Source organism: Desmodus rotundus, chromosome 12 (genome assembly GCF_022682495.2).
Source record: "Desmodus rotundus isolate HL8 chromosome 12, HLdesRot8A.1, whole genome shotgun sequence".
Taxonomy (NCBI): Eukaryota; Metazoa; Chordata; class Mammalia; order Chiroptera; family Phyllostomidae; genus Desmodus; species Desmodus rotundus.
This window is the reverse complement of record NC_071398.1, coordinates 73,560,016-73,578,243: the sequence shown is the minus strand read 5'-3', so window position 1 is coordinate 73,578,243 and position 18,228 is coordinate 73,560,016. Positions and strand designations below refer to the sequence as shown.

The window sequence follows — 18,228 nt, the reverse complement described above, 5'->3', positions numbered from 1 at the left end:
GAGGAAAAAAGAAAGAGAAGGGGAGAGAGAAAAAATTATCAGTTTGTTGTTCCACTTATTTACGCATTCATTGGTTGATTCTTGCATGTGTCCTGACTGGGGATTGAACTTGCAACCTTGGTGTATTAGGACTCTAATCAACTGAGCTACCATGTCAAGGTAAGAATTGTCTTAATTTACCTTTTAAACCTCAACCTGGTACCTGGTACAGGACCCAGTGTACAACTAAAGGCCTGTATGCCCTGCGAATGGAGGCACGCTAGGTGAACTAGGTAGTCCTGGTAAGCACAGTAAATGGCAACAGAATTAATAAATGAGCCGTATCTACTTTCCAGGATAGCTGTAATTAGAAATGACATCATATATATTAAAACACTCTGAAAACGAACATATTATACCATTTTAAGGAATTTGGCCTACAAGGAGTCAAATAAACTTGCGCTCAAATTCCAGACCCAAGCTAAGTGGCTGTGGCCTCACTGAATCCCAATGAGCTTCAGTTTCTTCATCTGTAAAGTGGGGATAATAATACTCACCTGTTGTAGCAAGCTGTGAGGCTCTGTTTAGCTGACAAATGTAAAATATCTAGTGAAGCGCACCAGTATATATACAAGTTACCATTTGTAACCATTAGTATTACTTTTCTTTTGTACACCAGATGTTTACTCTAAACATTAAACATCAACCAATCATGAAAATGATAGTTTTGGTTTTCTTAAATGTCATTTATTAAAAAATACAATTCCAGAGAAAGTAGGAGATACAAGGACATCTGGAAAGTGGGTACAATACACAGACCTCTTTAAACCAGGGGCACGAGGGTCCAAATAAAATGAGCTACAGGCACAAAGCCAGTAACACATCTATGGTCCATTCATCTGGAGAAGTCCACTCCTGTTCCCCACTTCCCTAGCCTCTCCCCACAACAGCCAGCTTTATACTTGCCGTTTTTAACTTAAAAGTTTAAACTTCCTTGCTGCCCTATGGCTTCAATGAGTGGAGCTTCTTTCTCCAGTTACGGAATGAGTCAGCAAAGGGGGGGGGGACTTCTGATCCTTGGAGCTGGGGAGGGAGCTGAGGAGGGACAGACAGTTTGCAAAGTATCCTCCATTATCTCTGCTCCCCAATCACAGGGCACATCAGGCCAACGCTAGTTTAAAACATTAATATCAGACTCAAAGTCTCTCCCTCTTTTTTTTCAAGGAAGATACGCTTTGAAGGAAAGCGCAAGAGTGAATTTCAAATCCAAGTGACAGTAAATGTGGGGTATTAAGAGATAAGAGACCCAGTCTCTCCCTCCCAGCTCCAAGGGATCAATCGCAGCTCCAATCCAGCCTCCTTGAGAGCAAAGAAAACCACTGGAAAAAACAAGTTTTGACGGGACTCCAGCCCCTTTCCTTTTGGCTCCAGACTAAGTAGGTGTATGGCCCCATAGAAGGAGGGAAATTCTTATAAAAAAATGTGACAGAATGGAGTTTGGGAGAGAAGCAGCACAAAAGTAGTGGTGGGTTATGGAAGTCTTCCCAGGACTAACCAGCAGGCAGCCACATTGGCATATGCAGCCTCGGGCCCCTTCCCAGGGCCCAGATGCCCGTGGGTGAAACGAAATCAAGGCCAAGGCAGCATTTTTATCCCGCAGAGAAAAATGAAGAGAGAGACCTATGGGGTAGCAGCCCCAGTGTACTCACTGGGACCAGATGGCCCCCAGCAGGGCGAAAGAATGGAGGTGTGGAAGACATATTCAGGGTGAGTCCTGGCAAAGTAGAGGGAGAATTCCCCCTGAAAGAGCATGGGTCCCTGAATACAGCTCCTTGCAGAACCCCATAAGAAAGGCCCTTCCTTTGACACATAGGTATCACATTGCTCTCCTTTGGAGGCAAAATCAGAAAGGCCCGGCAGCACAGGCCTCAGTCCAGCACACGCAGCCCTCCCTGCCCCTTCCCAACCTGCCCTTAGAGAGGAGGCTCTCACCAAGGACCCACTGGGCCTCTCTCCAAATAATTCCTATAGAGAGCAAAACAAAAAACAAACAAATACAACCCTAGAGAAAAGTCCAATAAGAACCTTAGTCATACAAAAAGTCCAAATAGTCTTCCTCTTTTTGCCGTCTGAGGCATATGTAAGTCCCTTCTCACAAGGCTTCCTGTCCAGTTAGGACAACATTACTATTTCATTTTTTAAAAATAAAAATAAAGATATCCACCCACCCTCCCCCCAAAACTCTACTTCACACGACCCACCCCACACATCCCAAACCAGGCATTGCTCCCTTGACACAAGGTAAACTTAAAACTTTGCTGCAACCTCACAGCCTCCAAGGGGCTGCTCATTACAACCAACTCAAATTCAGCCTGCAGAGGAGGGGATGGCAGAGAGCCTCTTACTCCCCTTGCCTCCCATCGCAGAGGCCCCATCCACTTGGACAGCAGGGAGGTCTGCCAAGGGCCCTGCCTCTTCACAAGGAAAAGACGAGTCAAGCAGCGAGAGTCCTCTCCCCTAGCTCCACCACCAATCTGGGGCCCTGGGTGGGGGCTCTGCTGGGCTCACAAGGTCTCATGACTTCGAGATCCTAGTGCGAACCAGCCAGTCTTCTCCTGGGCCAGGTCCAACTCTCGCAGGCGGATGTGCACCTCTCCGAGGAGAATGTTCTCCCAGAATCCTTGCTCACTCAGCACACTCAGCTGTAGTTCCCGCTGCTGCAGGTCTCCCTTGGGGATCCCATCATATACCAGCTGCAAATGCAGAGATTGGGAAGAGCGAAGTCGTAAGAGAGGGAACCTTGGAAGAGGGAGATGCTTACATCCGTGGTCACTTGATCTGCTGAGGTGAACACCACTGTATCTCCCCAGCCAGAGCCCAAGGGAATAGAGAAGGCACACAGAACCCAAGGGAAGCTTTAAAGAACTTTGTTCTTTGCTCAGAGCTCAAGCAGGTGAGGGGCTTTTTTTTTATTAGCGACACTGCTCTTATCAGCAAAGGATCAGGACACTCCTGTTCCCATAGGAGAGGGGCCAGGCCACGCCCAGCTCTGGAACCCCAACCCAGAGGGTCCATAGAATTTCCATGTAAAGGGCAAGATAACAAACATGGCTTTCCAGGCCATCTAGTCTGGTCTATGTCACAACTACACAACCCTGCCCCTGCAACATCCGCAGTCATAGACGATATTTAAAGGAATTGGTGTGGCCCTGTTCCAACACAACTTTATTCACAAACCCCTGCCCCACCCCAGCACCTTCCCCACACACCATTTCATTGTAGGTGGGGTTGCAGGTTTTCCGGGCTACTTTGGTTTTCTTCTTAGTGGTTTTCTGAGGGTCCGGAAGGAGATAAATCTTCACATAGGGGTCAGGGTCATTCCCATCCTGGAGCAGTTGCTACAGAGGGAATGAAAACCAAAACAAGATGAAGATTCTACCTGTCTCTTTATCACCATCCCTGTGATCACACCCTGATCCAGTCGCTCATCCCACACCTGGCTTCTCACAATCCACAGTAATTTACTTGGCTACTTCCCGGCTCCCTCCATTCTGATAAAAATATCTACCATAATGTTAGGTAGATCATATCCCCAGGTATCTCCCTGCCTAGCCCAGTGTCTTTGTCTACTTTGTTACTTGATCCAAGTAACCCTGTAAAACGTAGAGAAGTGAGTCAGAGAAATTAAGTTCCTTGCTCAAGGTCAACCAGTTAGTGATTCACCCAGCCTGACCCTTTTAAATCTTAAGTTAGATCTTATGCCTGCAGACCCTCGAGAAGAAAGATTCATCTGATGTGAAACACAAGAAGGAATATACCAGCTGAGATGGACTCCCCATGATCAGTCAAGGGCCCAAAGTTCATGAAAAACAGCCTAAGGGCCATTGGCTGACAGGGGCTTCTCACGTACTCCGCATACCAGGAAGAACCTCAGACTGAACTTTTCAGTTCCTGCACTCTGTCCCGCTTAGTCAACAATGACGCAGCTGAGTCATCTATTGTAAGGGAGCTCCTGGTCTTGTCTTTTGACCAAGGGACTAAGACCTGCCAGGGCGTCCCAATCAGAACTGCTCCATAGTAACCAATTAGAACAGACCAATTTGGAAATCTCCTTTGCAGGAAACTGGGAACTTGGGCAGGAACTTTCTACAGAAAAGATGACCTCACTTTGTCTCAGTGGAGCACAATTTAGATTGCTATCTGAATCTCTGTCTGCCTGGTGGCAGCTCTTTTTGCTCAAATAAATGCTTTTTTAACCTTTATTACAGTCTAAAGTTAATTTTGGTTTACATGCCTCTGCTCAAAACCCCTCAGTGGTTCCCATCTGATTTAGGGTAGAAGCCCAGTCCTGACTATGCCCTCCAGTCAGCTGTGCCCTCCCTAAACTCATCAGCTCCCCTCTCTCCCCTTTGTTCCACAGGCTCCAGCCACAAGGGCCCCTTGCAGTTCCTCATGCACCCCAGGCAGGTCCCTGGCTTTTGGCTTTAACCGGACCCTCTGTTTGGAGCAGTGCCCCTCAGATATATATGCATGGCCTGCTCCTCACCTCCTCCATCTTTGCTCACATATGTCCTTCATCAATGAGGGCTTCCCTGACCACTCTATGCAAAACTGCCACTACCCTCATTCCAGCCCTGTATTATTTCTCTGCCTTATTTCTAGCCAGAGCTCTTGCCATGTATTTGTCTGTCTCTTCCTACCGGAATATAAGCTCCTTGAGGGGAAGGATTTTGTTTTCCTTACCCTGTACCCAGAGCTAATGTAGCAGTGCCTGACTCCTAGTAAGCACTAGATGAACATTTGTTGCATGAATGAAATAATGATGTTGCAAGAGTGAAACTCAGGTTTTTCTGATTCCAAAGCTCATGGTCCTTCTGCCACATACCAATGTCCCAGCTTCCAAAAGTCCAGCACTTTACAAGAATTCAATTGTCCTTCTTTGTCCACTCACAATGTCCTTAGAATTGTACTAAAAATTTTAGCAATTATATACTGCCTTGCTTATTCTGGAGGGTGGTCATGTGGCTACCTTATCTGTACAATCAGGTAAAAAACCCCTTGGGCTTCTCCGTCATTATAATCACCATGATCACCATAATAATACCAAATACTATGTTAAGTGTTCTACATGCATTATCTCATTTAATGCCCATAATAACCCTATGAGGCAGATACTAACATCATCTTCATTCTAATGAGGCTCAGAGTACTTAGGCTACTTGCCGAAGACCACAGGTGGTAAGAAGCTGTGTCTAGTATTGCTTGGTCATACCCTAGGCCTGGCGTAGCAGCGGGCCCAACGTTGGGTACCCAGCAAACTTGTGGTTACTCTCATGAGACAGGGGCAGTATAGGTCTCACCAGTCAGGAGAGTACCAGGAGAAAGATAATCAAATGACAACTGCGCATGCACTTACCAAGCCCCGAATATGCATCACCATGATGAAGAGTTTATTGTTTTTGTAGGAGATGGACAGCTTCACCTCCCCTCCCACTTTCCCGACAGGGCGGGCCCAGGAGCCATCTGTCGGGACAAAGAAAACCCAGAAAGGTCATGAGGCCAGCCCTGTTTCCATCTGGTGTCAGGCAGATGCTTATTTCCCACTGACCCTCCTCTGCCGACACTATCTCCACAGCAGGTTCCTGATACCCCCTGGGGGGTCTGCCAAGTGGCATCTGTGAACATGATTTACAGTTGGGTTGGGGTGGGTCTGTCCTATTTGTGCAACCCATCAACTGAATACCAATCCCTGGGGAACCTGCACAAGGACCAGTGGATCCCACAGCCTGAGGGGGAAACCAGATTCTGTAGCTAGCAAGCAAAGGAACAGAGATGAGTGAAGAAAAGAAAACTGGGAAGAGGTCGGGGCAGAAGAAGTCACCCTGGGAATGGTTCAGAGGCATTGGCAGAAGTGTCACAATGGCACGGTACCTGAGGACTTGGGAGCTGGGCTGGTATTCACAGCCTTCTCATCCCGGGGCAGGGGGTGGAAGAAGGTATACACCAAATCACACTGGAATAAAATCAGTAAACAGGGTCGTTCTTCAGTGAGACAATGGCCCCGTAAGAAAGGAAGGAGACTGTTCCAGATTAAAACAGACTTATAAAACGTAACAACCAAGTGTAATACACAGCTCTGACTTGTAATACACAGTTCATGGCTCAAACAAGGCAAGTGTAAAAAGAATTTGGGGGATGAGAGGACAATTTTGAATGATGGCTATGTACTGGCTGATATGACACAGTAATCATGGAAGATTACGTCCTTATGTTCGAGATGCAGAGTGAGTATTTAGAGGTAGAATGGCTTATGTCTGGGATTTACTTTAAAATACTTCATACAAAAATAGATGAAGCAAATACAGCAAAATATTAACTGCTTAGGTCAATGAATACATATGTGTGTGTGTGTGCACGAATTATACTATCTCTCTAAAGTTCTCCTAATAAAAAGGTTTTTAAAAAGAAAAAAAACAACAAGTAAAACTAGGTCACATCAGGTCAAAAGCAGCCTGTTCCTGTCTACCACTCGCTTCCCTGCAGACACACCCCTCCCTCAAGCACAGAAATGCCTGGGTCAGCCTTGGACAAAGACCATGCATACTACTCTGAAGAATGCTTCCTAAATCACTAGGAAAAAAACCCCCAAAATGTGTGAAAATATCCATTCTAGCATTAGTAGTAGGAAAAAATGGACATAATCTAAATATCTTTCAAGAGTCAGATAGTTAAGGAGATAATGGTATTCCAAGTCAATGTATTAAAGTTATGTTTACTCTTAAGGAAAAAAATAAATAAAATTATGTTTACCCTAAATGCTAAGTGAGAAGAAACAGAGTATAGAACTATATTTAAGTTATGACCATTATAAAACTGTGAGAGTCACATTCGCATGTGGACAAATAGGAAGGAAACAAGGAAATGGCTTGCGATTTGTTAGGGTGATGGGTCTGATGGCTGTTTATTTATTTACATACATATTTATTATAAAAACAAATTATACCAAATTGTAATACAATTTGTTTTTAAAAAATCTAAGTGGTGTTAAGAAAGAACATATCCAAGGACAAAAAAAAAAACCCAAAACAAAAACAAAAACAAGACTCAATTGAATTTTTTTAAATAAAAAGCTTCGCCCTTAGCATGCTCTCCCTAAGAGACCACACAAGACTTGCAACCAGGGGAGCTGTGGACAGTGGCCGCTTGACCCAGGCTGATCCCTTGCACCTGTCTCCAGGGCCCCCTTTTCTCTGACTTCCCGGTGAGCTAAAGCAGCCGGGCCCTGGTTCATTTCTTTCCCATCACATTTCTGGAGAGCCAAAGCCGCCCTGCCTAGCCTCTCTCCTTTGGCTCCTTCTGTCCTGGGCCCTTCCTTGTTTCACTGTCCCCAACTTTAATAAATGTACTTTCAAAACAAAAAAACCCACACACGCAAAACAGCTTCAGCCTTTATGAAATAAAAAAGGGAGCTCAGGAATGTGAACCAATCCACTTAGAATTTCCTGATCAACCCTAGTGAGGCAATTAGTCAGGTACAACCCCTGCAGCGCCCACCTCCCACCAAGTGGCCCTTACCTGAAACAATCCTTTCTTTCCTTTTGCTAACAGCTTTCCTGTCCCACCCAGTTTCTACCTGGAAAAACCTTCCATCCTGTACAACTTCTTAAAGCCCCTCTCTATTTACTAAGTGAAATGGTGCAGGATCCATGCATGTCCAGTAACCAATTTACTCGGTTGAATTTTTGTTCTTTAACAGCGAATACATAACCTAACCTACACGTGCAGCCTAGCAGGTAACCTAGCACAGGTTAACCTTGGTTTAGAGTTTATAGCTTTGCCTCCATTAACTCCACCTAAAACGCTCAAAAATGTACAAGATTTGTCTGACGCTATCTTGTGATCTGCTGAAAGTTTCTCTGCTAGAACTGGTTTTCAGGAACAAGCTGGGCCTGTTTTGCAGGACCAGGAGGTCAACCAGCTGAAATCACCTGGGAGGGCTGCGGCAGGCTGAAGGACCTCCAGGGACCTCCTCTAATAAACTTTCCTCATTATATCCTCCTTAGAATTCGAAAATCTTCCCAGGGGTGGAGATTCTCTGCCACGTCAGAATCTGCGATGTAGGGATAACCAAGTTTCCTGACTGCGTGTGCCCTGGAATGTCCCCTCCTATATATATGCAACAATGAAGTCTGCCTCGATGTTTATGCATGATTTCCCCTAAGAGGGATTAGATGCTTTGCTCTTAGATGCGTGTGTCCTCGCTTGCAGGCTTGTAATCAAGTTCCTTCTCATCAAATTATCAAGGAGTTGTCTTCTGGCTGACAACTACACAGCATTCGGACCGCTTCGGTCCAGTGACACACCCTCATCTGCTCAAAACACTTTCGCTCGGGAGCAGGTTCCTTTCTCAGGTTCTGAGCTCCCCGAGCCCCCTGGGACTGCATCTGCGTCCAGGTTTCCGAGCTTGACCCCAAGGGTGAGCGCGACCTCGCCCCCTCCCTCCGCTCCCCCTCCTCTGCAGGGGAAGACTAGGCCTGCAGAGCCCAAGGCCCACCCTGATTAACAGCGGGCTCCCCACCCACCTCGGCCACCTCCGGGGTGGCGTGGATCAGGTGCCAGATGTAGGTGTTCAACTCCTCCCGCCGCCGCTCGGCCCCTGCCTCTCCCCGCGGGCGGCCAATCGTGAAGCGACTGGGGAAGCTAGCGAGGCCGGTGGACGCAGAAGTGCAGGAGGGGAAGGCGAGAGAGAGAAAGGTAAGAGGCAACAGGATTTGTCACATTTCATTTGCTGTTTCAGCCACCAGACCCACATCTCTCACCACTCTGTCTTCCCAGGGACCCCACCCACTCCGTTCCTCCCGCAGCTCCCCAGGTCTGTGCCCAGGGCATCCCGGCAGTTCCGAGGACCCCAGATGAGAAAGCCAAACTGCTGGGCAGAGTCCTATGGGTCCCCAGAAGTGCCACAGGGGCTATGGAGTCCCCAGTTTTCCCCATCAAGGTAAAAATCATTTGAAAAATCACATTTTAAAAATTTGTGGTGAAATACACTTAACAAAATTCACTATCGTAACCATTGTTAAGTGTAAAGTTCAGTGGCACGAAGTTCCTAAGTGCAACCATCACTACTACCTCCAGAATTCTTTTCATTTGGCAAAACTGAAATTCTACCCATTAAACAACTCTTCATGTTCCCCCTCCCCACCCGGGCCTTGGCCACCACCATCTTACTTTTTGTCTCTATCAGTTTTACTACTATAAATGCCTAATATAAATGGAATATCCACGGTATTTGTCTTTCTGTGACTGGCTTATTTCACTTAGCATAATGTCCTCAAGGTTCATGTGTGTCGTACCATGTGCCAGAATTCCTTTGTTTTTAAGTCTGCATATTGTGTACCATTGGAAAATGCTTTTACTCTTTAAAAGATTAGAAACCTTCAAACATCGTGACATTTAGTAAATCCCCTACGTTTAGATCCAATTTGCTCTCCTTCCAGCTCATTTTCAAGTCTGGAGAGCTTGACCAGCAGGGGGAGCACTTGTTATCAAACTGATTACCAGGCCAAGAAAATCAAGTACCTTCTATCAATCTATATAGCTCCTGCAGTCCTGCACAGCACCCATCCATTCTCCCTCTCCAGTATCCCTCTAGCAGAGAGTAAAGGGGGCAGGTACCTGGGCAACAGAGAAGAAGGGAAGAGCAGCCGCAGCTTATTGTGTAACTCCTGGAACTCCTCAAACGTCCGCTGGATATAAGTGGCCTCATGAGCATTCTCGCGCATCACCTTTACCACATAAATCTGCAAAGGTTCCCGGCTTAGAGAACGCCTGCCACAGCCTCCACACCCAACGAGAAGGGTAGGTAAGGGACCTGAAGTGTGTGTGTGTGTGTGTGTGTGTGTGTGTGTGTGTGTGTTGGGGGGTACACACTTTCCAGAAGGAAGAAGGCAAAAGTATCTCCAGTGGAAACAAAGGTGATGTGCCCATGTACATGTGCAGGAATTTGAAAGCAAATACTTCCTGCACATGTTCCCCAACACCCTTGACTCAGAGGGAGTAACCATCCAATTCAGCTCCTTGATTCCAGGCAGGCCACTCAGGCAAGGGAGAGGGACATGGTCTATGACTGCTCCCAGCACAAAGTGCCAGGTGACTCCAGTGCCCACAGTGTGGATGTGAAGAAATAGAACCCAGTAATCTGGGGGCCAAGGGGAGCGAGAGAGGAGCAGACTGGAGAAGATGCTTACGTAGGCCTTGTTGGGGTGGAAGACCTTCTCCTGGCGGCAGAGGAAGACATCACTGAGGCGGCCAGAGCGTTGAAGAGTGTATGTGCGGGGGGCAAAGGAAAGGGTCAGCCGGTCGTCTGAGCCCGTGAACTTCATCTGAGCCAGGTTATGGATGAAAAAATTGAGCTTTGTGGCTACACTGCCCAGGCTGGACTCAATCAACCTGTTGGTGTGAGAGGATGGGAAGAGGATGTCACCATGGACCCATGTCCCCGCTGCCTGGACAGAGCTATCTCAAGGAATATGCCCTGACACCGGAGACAACACTTCACTCACATCAACTCGTTTTCCCTGTGTCACATCCTCATAGAGCACGTGACTGGCACACAGTGGTCTACATGCAGTTCACTCATGTGCATCCAGGGGTCTCATCTCCCCTTGCTGCCCTCCAAGCCGAACAGTGTTGAACCGAGATGGAAAGGAATTAAGGGTTCCACCTAGAGTCACCAGGTATCTAAATATTGCGTCAAACTGAACTTCAAGGTTCAGTACCATGTAGCCCCACCAAGCACTACTCAATCTAGAGATTTCAGTCCAAAAGGAAAGGTTCTGTGTTAGACCAACAGGAAAAAAATTAGTTTGCAAAGTTCCAAAAAGAGTGCATACTAAAATGGGAGACATCATCTATACAAAACCGGAGGCATTCGTGCACGCACATTCTGTGTATACATACACAATTCCATGTATATATACACAATACACACAATTCTGTGTATACATACACAATTCTGTGTATACATACACAATTCCATGTATACACATATAATACATACACAATTCCATGTATACATACACAACACACCCACAATTCCGTGTATATATACACAACACACCCACAATTCCGTGTATACATACACAACACACACACAATTCTGTGTATACATACACAACACACACACAATTCCGTGTACACATACACAACACACACACAATTCTGTGTATATATACGCAATACATGCACAATTCTGTGTATACATACACAACACACACACAATTCCGTGTATATATACACAATACACGCACAATTCCATGTATACATAGTGTACCTAGAGACATTGTGAAACATGGAACCACGAAATTCATGTTTTGATAAGGGAGAGGGAAGGTTTTGATCCAGAGGGCTAAAAACTACTAAAAATTCATACTTGCTCCATAAACAAATTCTTCGACCAAGACCTGGTGAGGATGTAAGTAAGAGCAAATTGCAATACCTCTATAAACAAAGATTAGCGCCGAAGTACAGATGGGTCTGACAGATGTGAAGTAATTTGCCTAAGTGAGAGGCAAAATTGGGACAGCATACCCACATTGTCAACTCTCGGATCTGCCACCTGTGCTAAGCCTTTCCCATTTCCCTAGCCCTGCTCCTCCCAAGCAGACAGCCTGGAAATCAATGACTTAGGGTGGACAGCACGTTTTGTATGCAGAGTGTTACCTAGTAAAGTAGGTAGTAGCATTGGCCTCTGTGTCCTGAGGCCTCAGGGCATCATACACATACTTGAGGTCCTCCAAGTCTGAGAGCTCAGGGATCCCACAGGACAACATCTACAAGGAGAGTAAGGAGAAGAGACGGTGCCTAAAACAACCAGGAATTGTTGCTTCTTCCCCACCGTAAGGCAAGATTTTCTACAGCGAGGCTCCCTAGCCCTCCTCGAGGGTGGTGAACGGATGCTGTGGACAGTGGCTGGAGGCCACGAGAATGGAGGGGCTGGGACAGGAAGCCGGACGCCAGCACAGACACCACTGTCCTGGGGTGTCTGGGCCCTGCCTTTATCGAGAGCTCAAAAAAGTAGATCTCCAGGGATCCCTTGAGGCAAGACAGGGAAGTCTTAAAGAAGTGCCAGAGGCTAAAAAGGAGGGGTTCAGAAAGGATGGAGCTCCTCACCAGGCCCAGCAAGTTGAGGAAGAGGTGGGTGTGCTTGCGAATGAGGTTGTAGGCTTGGCAGCAAAGGTCAACAAAATCATGGAAGCGGCTGGAAGGCTTGTCACCCCCATTGATGACATACGCCATGTCCGAGGTGAAGACAAAGGGGGCACGGTCCCTGGGCCAAGGGGAACATACAGGTAGAAGGTCAACATGAAGGAGGAAGCCCACCTTGGGGGCTTATTGGGGATGGCTCCCCTCACCCCTCATCACCTATGCAAACCTGGATAGATGGGGCTTTCTGGTTTTTTTTTTCTACCTTAATCCTAAAACGTCCCCAGAAACATCCTTCATTGGTTCCTTGTCCGTGAACTAGCAGGACTTTTCCCCTGGATATCTAATTGTATTCCCTTTGCTGTGGTTTGGGCTCATTTCCTTTTGCTCACTCCTCAGCAGGAAGAGAACAGCTGGTCCCTGCCTTTTGCAAGACCCTGCAAGAACCTGACCTCTTTCTCAGTCTTCCCTTCTCCAAAGCTGCTCAGTCCACACCACGCTCTGAAGTGCAGCCCCTTCCATCATGGGCTTGTGTCGCAGCTCTGAACCATTTCCACTGACTACCCCCCCGCAATCCTACATACACATCCCTTCTTCAGAAGACCACCAAGGACCACTTACCGCTTAATGTTGCCAAACATCTGGGCATGTCCCAGGAAGCGGCCAAAATCAATGTGAAACATGTGGCCAGTCGTCTTCAGCATGATGTTGTCATTGTGTCGGTCACAGATGCCCAAGACGTACGTGGCCACGCAGCAGCCGGCGCAGGAATAGATGAAGTTCTCCACGGCCTGGAAGGAGGGAAGGGAGATGGGAGAGGGTATAAAGCTGGCTTGGAAGAACTCCATGGAATAGCCAGACTGAATTCCACCAGGTCTGGCCTCTCTCTCGTGAGTCCCAGCAGTATCTCTGAACATCTGCCTGTTCAGCCTTCCTCGTGGACCAGTGTACACACTGATATACACAGATTCATCACTTGTATCTTATGGAGTACGAGAAGATGGGAGGCTTCTATGTGTATCTCCACCACTTTATCTGAAATTCATCTTCCTCTGCACCTTTCTCCCAGGGAGTGTGGTTGGAATGACAATGAACTCATCCAGAGCCCAAATTGGACCAGCCCAGGTGGAAGAGACCTTAAGAGAGAGGAAGACTGACATATACAACTTTCCTAACCAGTTGTGACCATCTTAACTCAAGCACACACTGAGGCAACCAACTTAAAGGGTCCCTTCTTGACCCTGCTCTGAATTCTTTCATCCTCCTCCCTGCCCCCAAAATAACAACTATCCCCAGTGTTCTCAGTAACACCTAAATGTTAATTTCACGAAAGTCACTTCACTCCGAAGAAGAGCTGAGGCAGCTTAACAGTTCTGGGTGTGTTTAACACTTGAAAAATCAGACATCTCTAGTTCGTAAAGTATGTCACATATATTTTTGAGTTTAAAGCAGGAGGGGAGAGGAAAGGGGTTGGATCTACTTTATTTCATCTGGTCAATACCTGTCCGTTATCGCTTTCCAGAAAGTAAAAATACGTGGAATTATTAAATGGACACGTTCACCCTCTAAATCCTCTTTGTGACAATTATAGAATTCCCAAGAACTCCAGAAAGGCGCCTCGGCAGAGGCCAACCACCATCACAGCCAACCAGGAATGTACAAAGTTGGGAGTGGAAGAAAGCCTCCCAGACAGACCATGTGCGCCCTCCCTACGTCCCTCTACAACTTCCCACTGTCCTTCATGGACCCTCCTCGAGCCCCACACCTCCCCAGACCTTCCCAGCTCACACTGACTCCTCTGCATTGAGCCCCCGCAGCCGCTCTTCCACCGCTCACTAACGGTTTAGTCTTTTCCCTCCCCCAGGGCTTAGGGATCTCGTCTCCCAGCAGCTTCTTGGCTGTTCCACAAGGCCTGTTCCAAAACTAGCTATACACAGAAACCTCCCAGATACTTGTTGAATTAAACCAGATGACTAACCCACAGGAAACTCAGAAAAGAAAGTCTGTAAAGAAATCACAGAATGTGCCTTCTGGAAGCCAGACTATTTCCATGGAAGGGAAGCATAGGAATAAAAGGAAACCAATCAATACGGGATGTAACACATCAACTCCCAGTCTTGACCTTCACTTCCGTCAACTTGCCTTCCTGACATAGATATTGTTTCTACCTGAAATGCATCCTCTTTTGACTTACATGACAGCTCTGTACCCGCAGGCAAACGAGTAAGTCCCATCACCTGTCTGCAGGGTGTTAGCTGCTTACTGGCAGGAAGTCTCCCTGAACAAGGGGAGCTCTCCTGATTTAAGGGCTTTCACTGGGAGGAGGTAGGGAACTCTCTTTGCTGAGTAAGTGGCCAAGAACCAAGCCTCTCTAGTTCTTTCCTACTGGAAGCCATCATAAGAAACTACCAGCATTATTCCAGCAGGAAGGCAAGAAGAGCTGAAAAGCTAGCTATGAAAGACTTACTAAATATTAAAAGAGTTACTTTTTTATGTGTGTATTCTTGTTGTATATACATCTCTCATATGTACTATAACTCTTTATTACCTTGGCAGGGAGTAATCATAATTCCAGCACCAATCATAGTGGCTGTTTAATACCTGAAAAACACATGTTAGTAGAAACAGTATATGGGGGGGGGGGCAGGAATCCATTACTCCTCTCCAAGCGCACAGGACCTGGAAGTCTGTAACGTAAAGGGAGTGGATTTTGAGGGATGTGGAAGGAATTACTAGCATCTAAAGGTATCACGGACATGCACGTAGCTCCCTAAGCTGCAGCATAAGTTATCATGCGATGGGGAGGGAGGGGCGAGACTCCAGAGGCAGACGGAGCTGGGTTTCGTGTGCGTGTGTGGGGCTGTGGATGTTGGACTTTTCTTTTAGGACCCAGGGAACCTTTGGAGAACTCTGAGCAAGGGAGTGACATAAGCAGGTTTGCGCTTTGTAAAACACCTCTGAAATCAAGCAGAGAATGGTGATGGGAGGAGGAGGCGGGCTAGTGGTTCAGGGAACTGAGAGTAAAGCGCTGAAAGGAATGGAAAGAAGAGGGCAGATCTGAGAACTGTTTGGGAGGAAGAATCAGCAGGGCTTGGTGCAGCGGAGGGGGAACAGTGGAAGCGGCGAGAAGACCCATGGCCCTGGCCTGGTGACTGCACAGTCGCACCATTGCCTGAGAGCTAACACACAAAAAGCCGGTTTCAAGAGAGGCGAGACAAAAAGTTGAGTTTTGCCCACACTGAGATGTCCAGCAAGCAGTTGGCTACAGAGTGTACAGCTCGAGAGAGGGAAGAGAGAAGACTTTGGAAGGCATCGGCACACAGGTGCTAAAGTAAGAAGAGATGATGGGCTGGCGCGAGAAGAATGCAAAGAGTACAGCAGGTCAGGAGTTAAACCCTGAGGAATGTCAATGTTTAAGGCCATTTAAGATGATCTAAATAGATGTCCATGAAACAATATTCTGATTATAATTTGTCCACTAGGTTTTGCCACAGGGATAAATTGCATTGATCAACTTAAAGTAGTAATTGGATCCCCTAGGAAGTTCAACGGAATCAATTAGCAGCATCTCTGGCTTATAGTCAGTCTCTTATGAGTTTGGTTATTGTGATTTGTTACCTCCCCTAAACTCAGTTAACCCAGAGACTAGAGTCATGAAACGATGGCCCAGCCATGGACCACACACAGCAGGCCACCAAGGCCCTCCACCCAGTAAAGCTCCACCTGAGGGGCAGGTCAGCCCCTTACCTCCATCTCCTACCTAACCTTAATTCTGGTGTCCCACTACAGCCTTGCCACAAACCAGCTCCCAGACTATGAACTAGCCAATTTTAATTCACATCTACACAAAGGGGAGTTGGGTTAAAATGATCTTTAAAGTCTCTTCCAACTAACGTTTGTTCTATAAAGTACTGAACCCCTCGGAAGATGCAGAACTGAATAGGATCCGTGATTAGGAGAGATACAGGCAGGTTCTCAAAGGCTGGCCTCCCTCCTCCAAAACTCAGTCTGACAGGAGAACGCAGTGAAGGTTTCCCAGTTGGCTACCAGGAGATTTGCTGTCGGCTTAGGAGTCACTTGACCCACCCGCAGACATCTGGATATGCCAGTCAGCCAAGAAAGGGTGTGTCCTTCCTCCCAACACAGCTGGGCTGGCTCCTCTGAGCACACGCAGGCCTCATGGTAGCACAGCAGTGTGCCAGACTCGGGCACACCCCGCCCCAGCCTCGCCTGCCACTCCCAGGCCTACCTTCTCATATTCGTCCTCTCCAGGGTTGTGCTTCTGCAGCCAGTCGGCCAGGGGCCGGTCCTTGAAGGAGCCGGTCACCCCGTGCTCCACCTGGATCTTGCGCAGGGTCTCAGCATTGGGAATCATCTCCACCATCCCTGTGAGGAGGCACTGGGTCACTCTCCAGAGCAGAGGGAAGGGACTGTTGGGAGAGCACTACAAACGCTTGCCAGGTGCTTCTCCGCAAATAAACTCTAGGGCACTTGGACCAAGTCTGATAACAAGGGGAGCCGATCGTGATAGAAAGGACGTCATTTCCCAGGTCTCACATTCAGCATGGTGACTCTGGTCTGTCCTATCATAGCTGCTGCTCCTTTTTGGTTTTGGTTTTTACTCTGGGAATTTTCAAATGCATATAAGAATAAAGAAATGGATCAGGTACTCACACATAACCACTGCCCAGTTTCAAAAATCATCAACACTTTGCTAACCTTGTCTCATCTGCCACTCACCCAACACTGCTGCCTCCCCCCGCCCTGGTTGGAGTATTTTAAAGCAAATCCCAGACATGTCATTTTACTCATAAAATATTTCAAGTACAAATAATGACAAAACCACTATGGCATTATCACATCCAAAACTTTACAATCATTCTTTAGTCTCATTTAAACTAATCTCACCCAAACCAGTCCCTATTCACATTTTCTTTTCACAGTTGGTTCAGTTGAATCAGGATCCAAAGTCTACAGAGTACGTTTGGCTGTTCTGTTTGATAAGTCTCTCTTCCCTGCCTTCTTTTTTTTATGCCACTCCGCAGCTTCTGATGAAATTATCTTGCCCTTTCAATGTTTCCAGAGAAGCACAAAGGTGGTGTTGGGAATAGGCAAAAGGGCAGAAAGCAAAGGGCACCCCCTATCCTACCCTCCGCCCCATTCACAGCCCTGCCCAGTGCCAACTGACCTCTGCCCCTGCCGGTGGAGAAGCAGCGGAAAATCACCATGCGCATGTCCAGCCCCTCCTGGACCCAGATCTTGCTCATGATGCGAATCATCTGCAGGGTGAGCATGTCCTGACGAAGGTCGTCCCCACACTGGAGGGAGGAAGAGAGTGATGACCAGAACCATCTCTACTGCCCTCCTTGGCTCCCAGATCTCCCAGAAGGATCCAAACTATAGTGACAGGGACTGCCCGGTTGTCCACCTCTGACCTACCCGCTCAGCTCACACCGGGTCAAACCACCAGAGGTGGGCTATGCAGTGTTCTGGCTCTCCCAAACCCCACGTCCCCTTCAATCAAAATGGAAGTCAGGTTCCCCTTCTTCACGCAGCCCTCCTGACCATCAAGCCCTTTTAAAGCTTGAATGTTTATACCTTGGATTCAGAACTTACACACTGCAAATATATACGCACATACACATACCGCCCCCCCAAATCACATGCGCATTTCGTCTCCCCCCACTAGATTACGTGCCTTGAAACTATCATTCACTTATCCCAAACACGGATGCATCAGCTAGAGGGCCTTATGGTTCAACTCGTCCAATCTGCACCTGACATATTAATTTCTCTTTGACATCATGGCCACATAGTCATTCAGCCTCTGCTCGAATACCGCCAGGGACAAGCAGATCACCACCTTACCCATTCCATCGTGGGGGTAGCTCTGCCCCCTAGAAAGTGCTTCTGTATATCGAGCTGTCAGTTGCCTCCCTGCATGTCCCAACCCCTGGGGCCATTGCAGAATCAGTTTATTTTTCATCTGATGGTCTTTCATGTATTAAGACGACAACATGGAATAGCAGAAAGAGAACTGGCCTG

General features: G+C 47.3%; 1 protein-coding gene across 5 annotated transcripts in view; it reads right to left on the bottom strand.

Moving 5' to 3' along the window:
• Window positions 1-712: 712 nt before the first annotated feature.
• Window positions 713-18,228, bottom strand: part of PIK3C2B (phosphatidylinositol-4-phosphate 3-kinase catalytic subunit type 2 beta) — a 64,763-nt gene continuing 47,247 nt past the window's right edge. For all 5 annotated transcript variants that reach the window (XM_024575024.3, XM_053915414.1, XM_045182417.3 and 2 more), the window contains 12 exons: window positions 17,372-17,501; window positions 16,433-16,569; window positions 12,805-12,974; window positions 12,151-12,307; window positions 11,701-11,810; window positions 10,227-10,428; window positions 9,655-9,779; window positions 8,562-8,679; window positions 5,911-5,992; window positions 5,396-5,502; window positions 3,249-3,377; window positions 713-2,732 (listed from right to left, as the gene is read on the bottom strand). In XM_024575024.3, coding sequence (XP_024430792.2) covers window positions 2,544-2,732; window positions 3,249-3,377; window positions 5,396-5,502; window positions 5,911-5,992; window positions 8,562-8,679; window positions 9,655-9,779; window positions 10,227-10,428; window positions 11,701-11,810; window positions 12,151-12,307; window positions 12,805-12,974; window positions 16,433-16,569; window positions 17,372-17,501 — 1,656 coding nt within the window. In that variant the 3' untranslated portion in view covers window positions 713-2,543. The remainder of the gene's footprint in view (window positions 2,733-3,248; window positions 3,378-5,395; window positions 5,503-5,910; window positions 5,993-8,561; window positions 8,680-9,654; window positions 9,780-10,226; window positions 10,429-11,700; window positions 11,811-12,150; window positions 12,308-12,804; window positions 12,975-16,432; window positions 16,570-17,371; window positions 17,502-18,228) is intronic.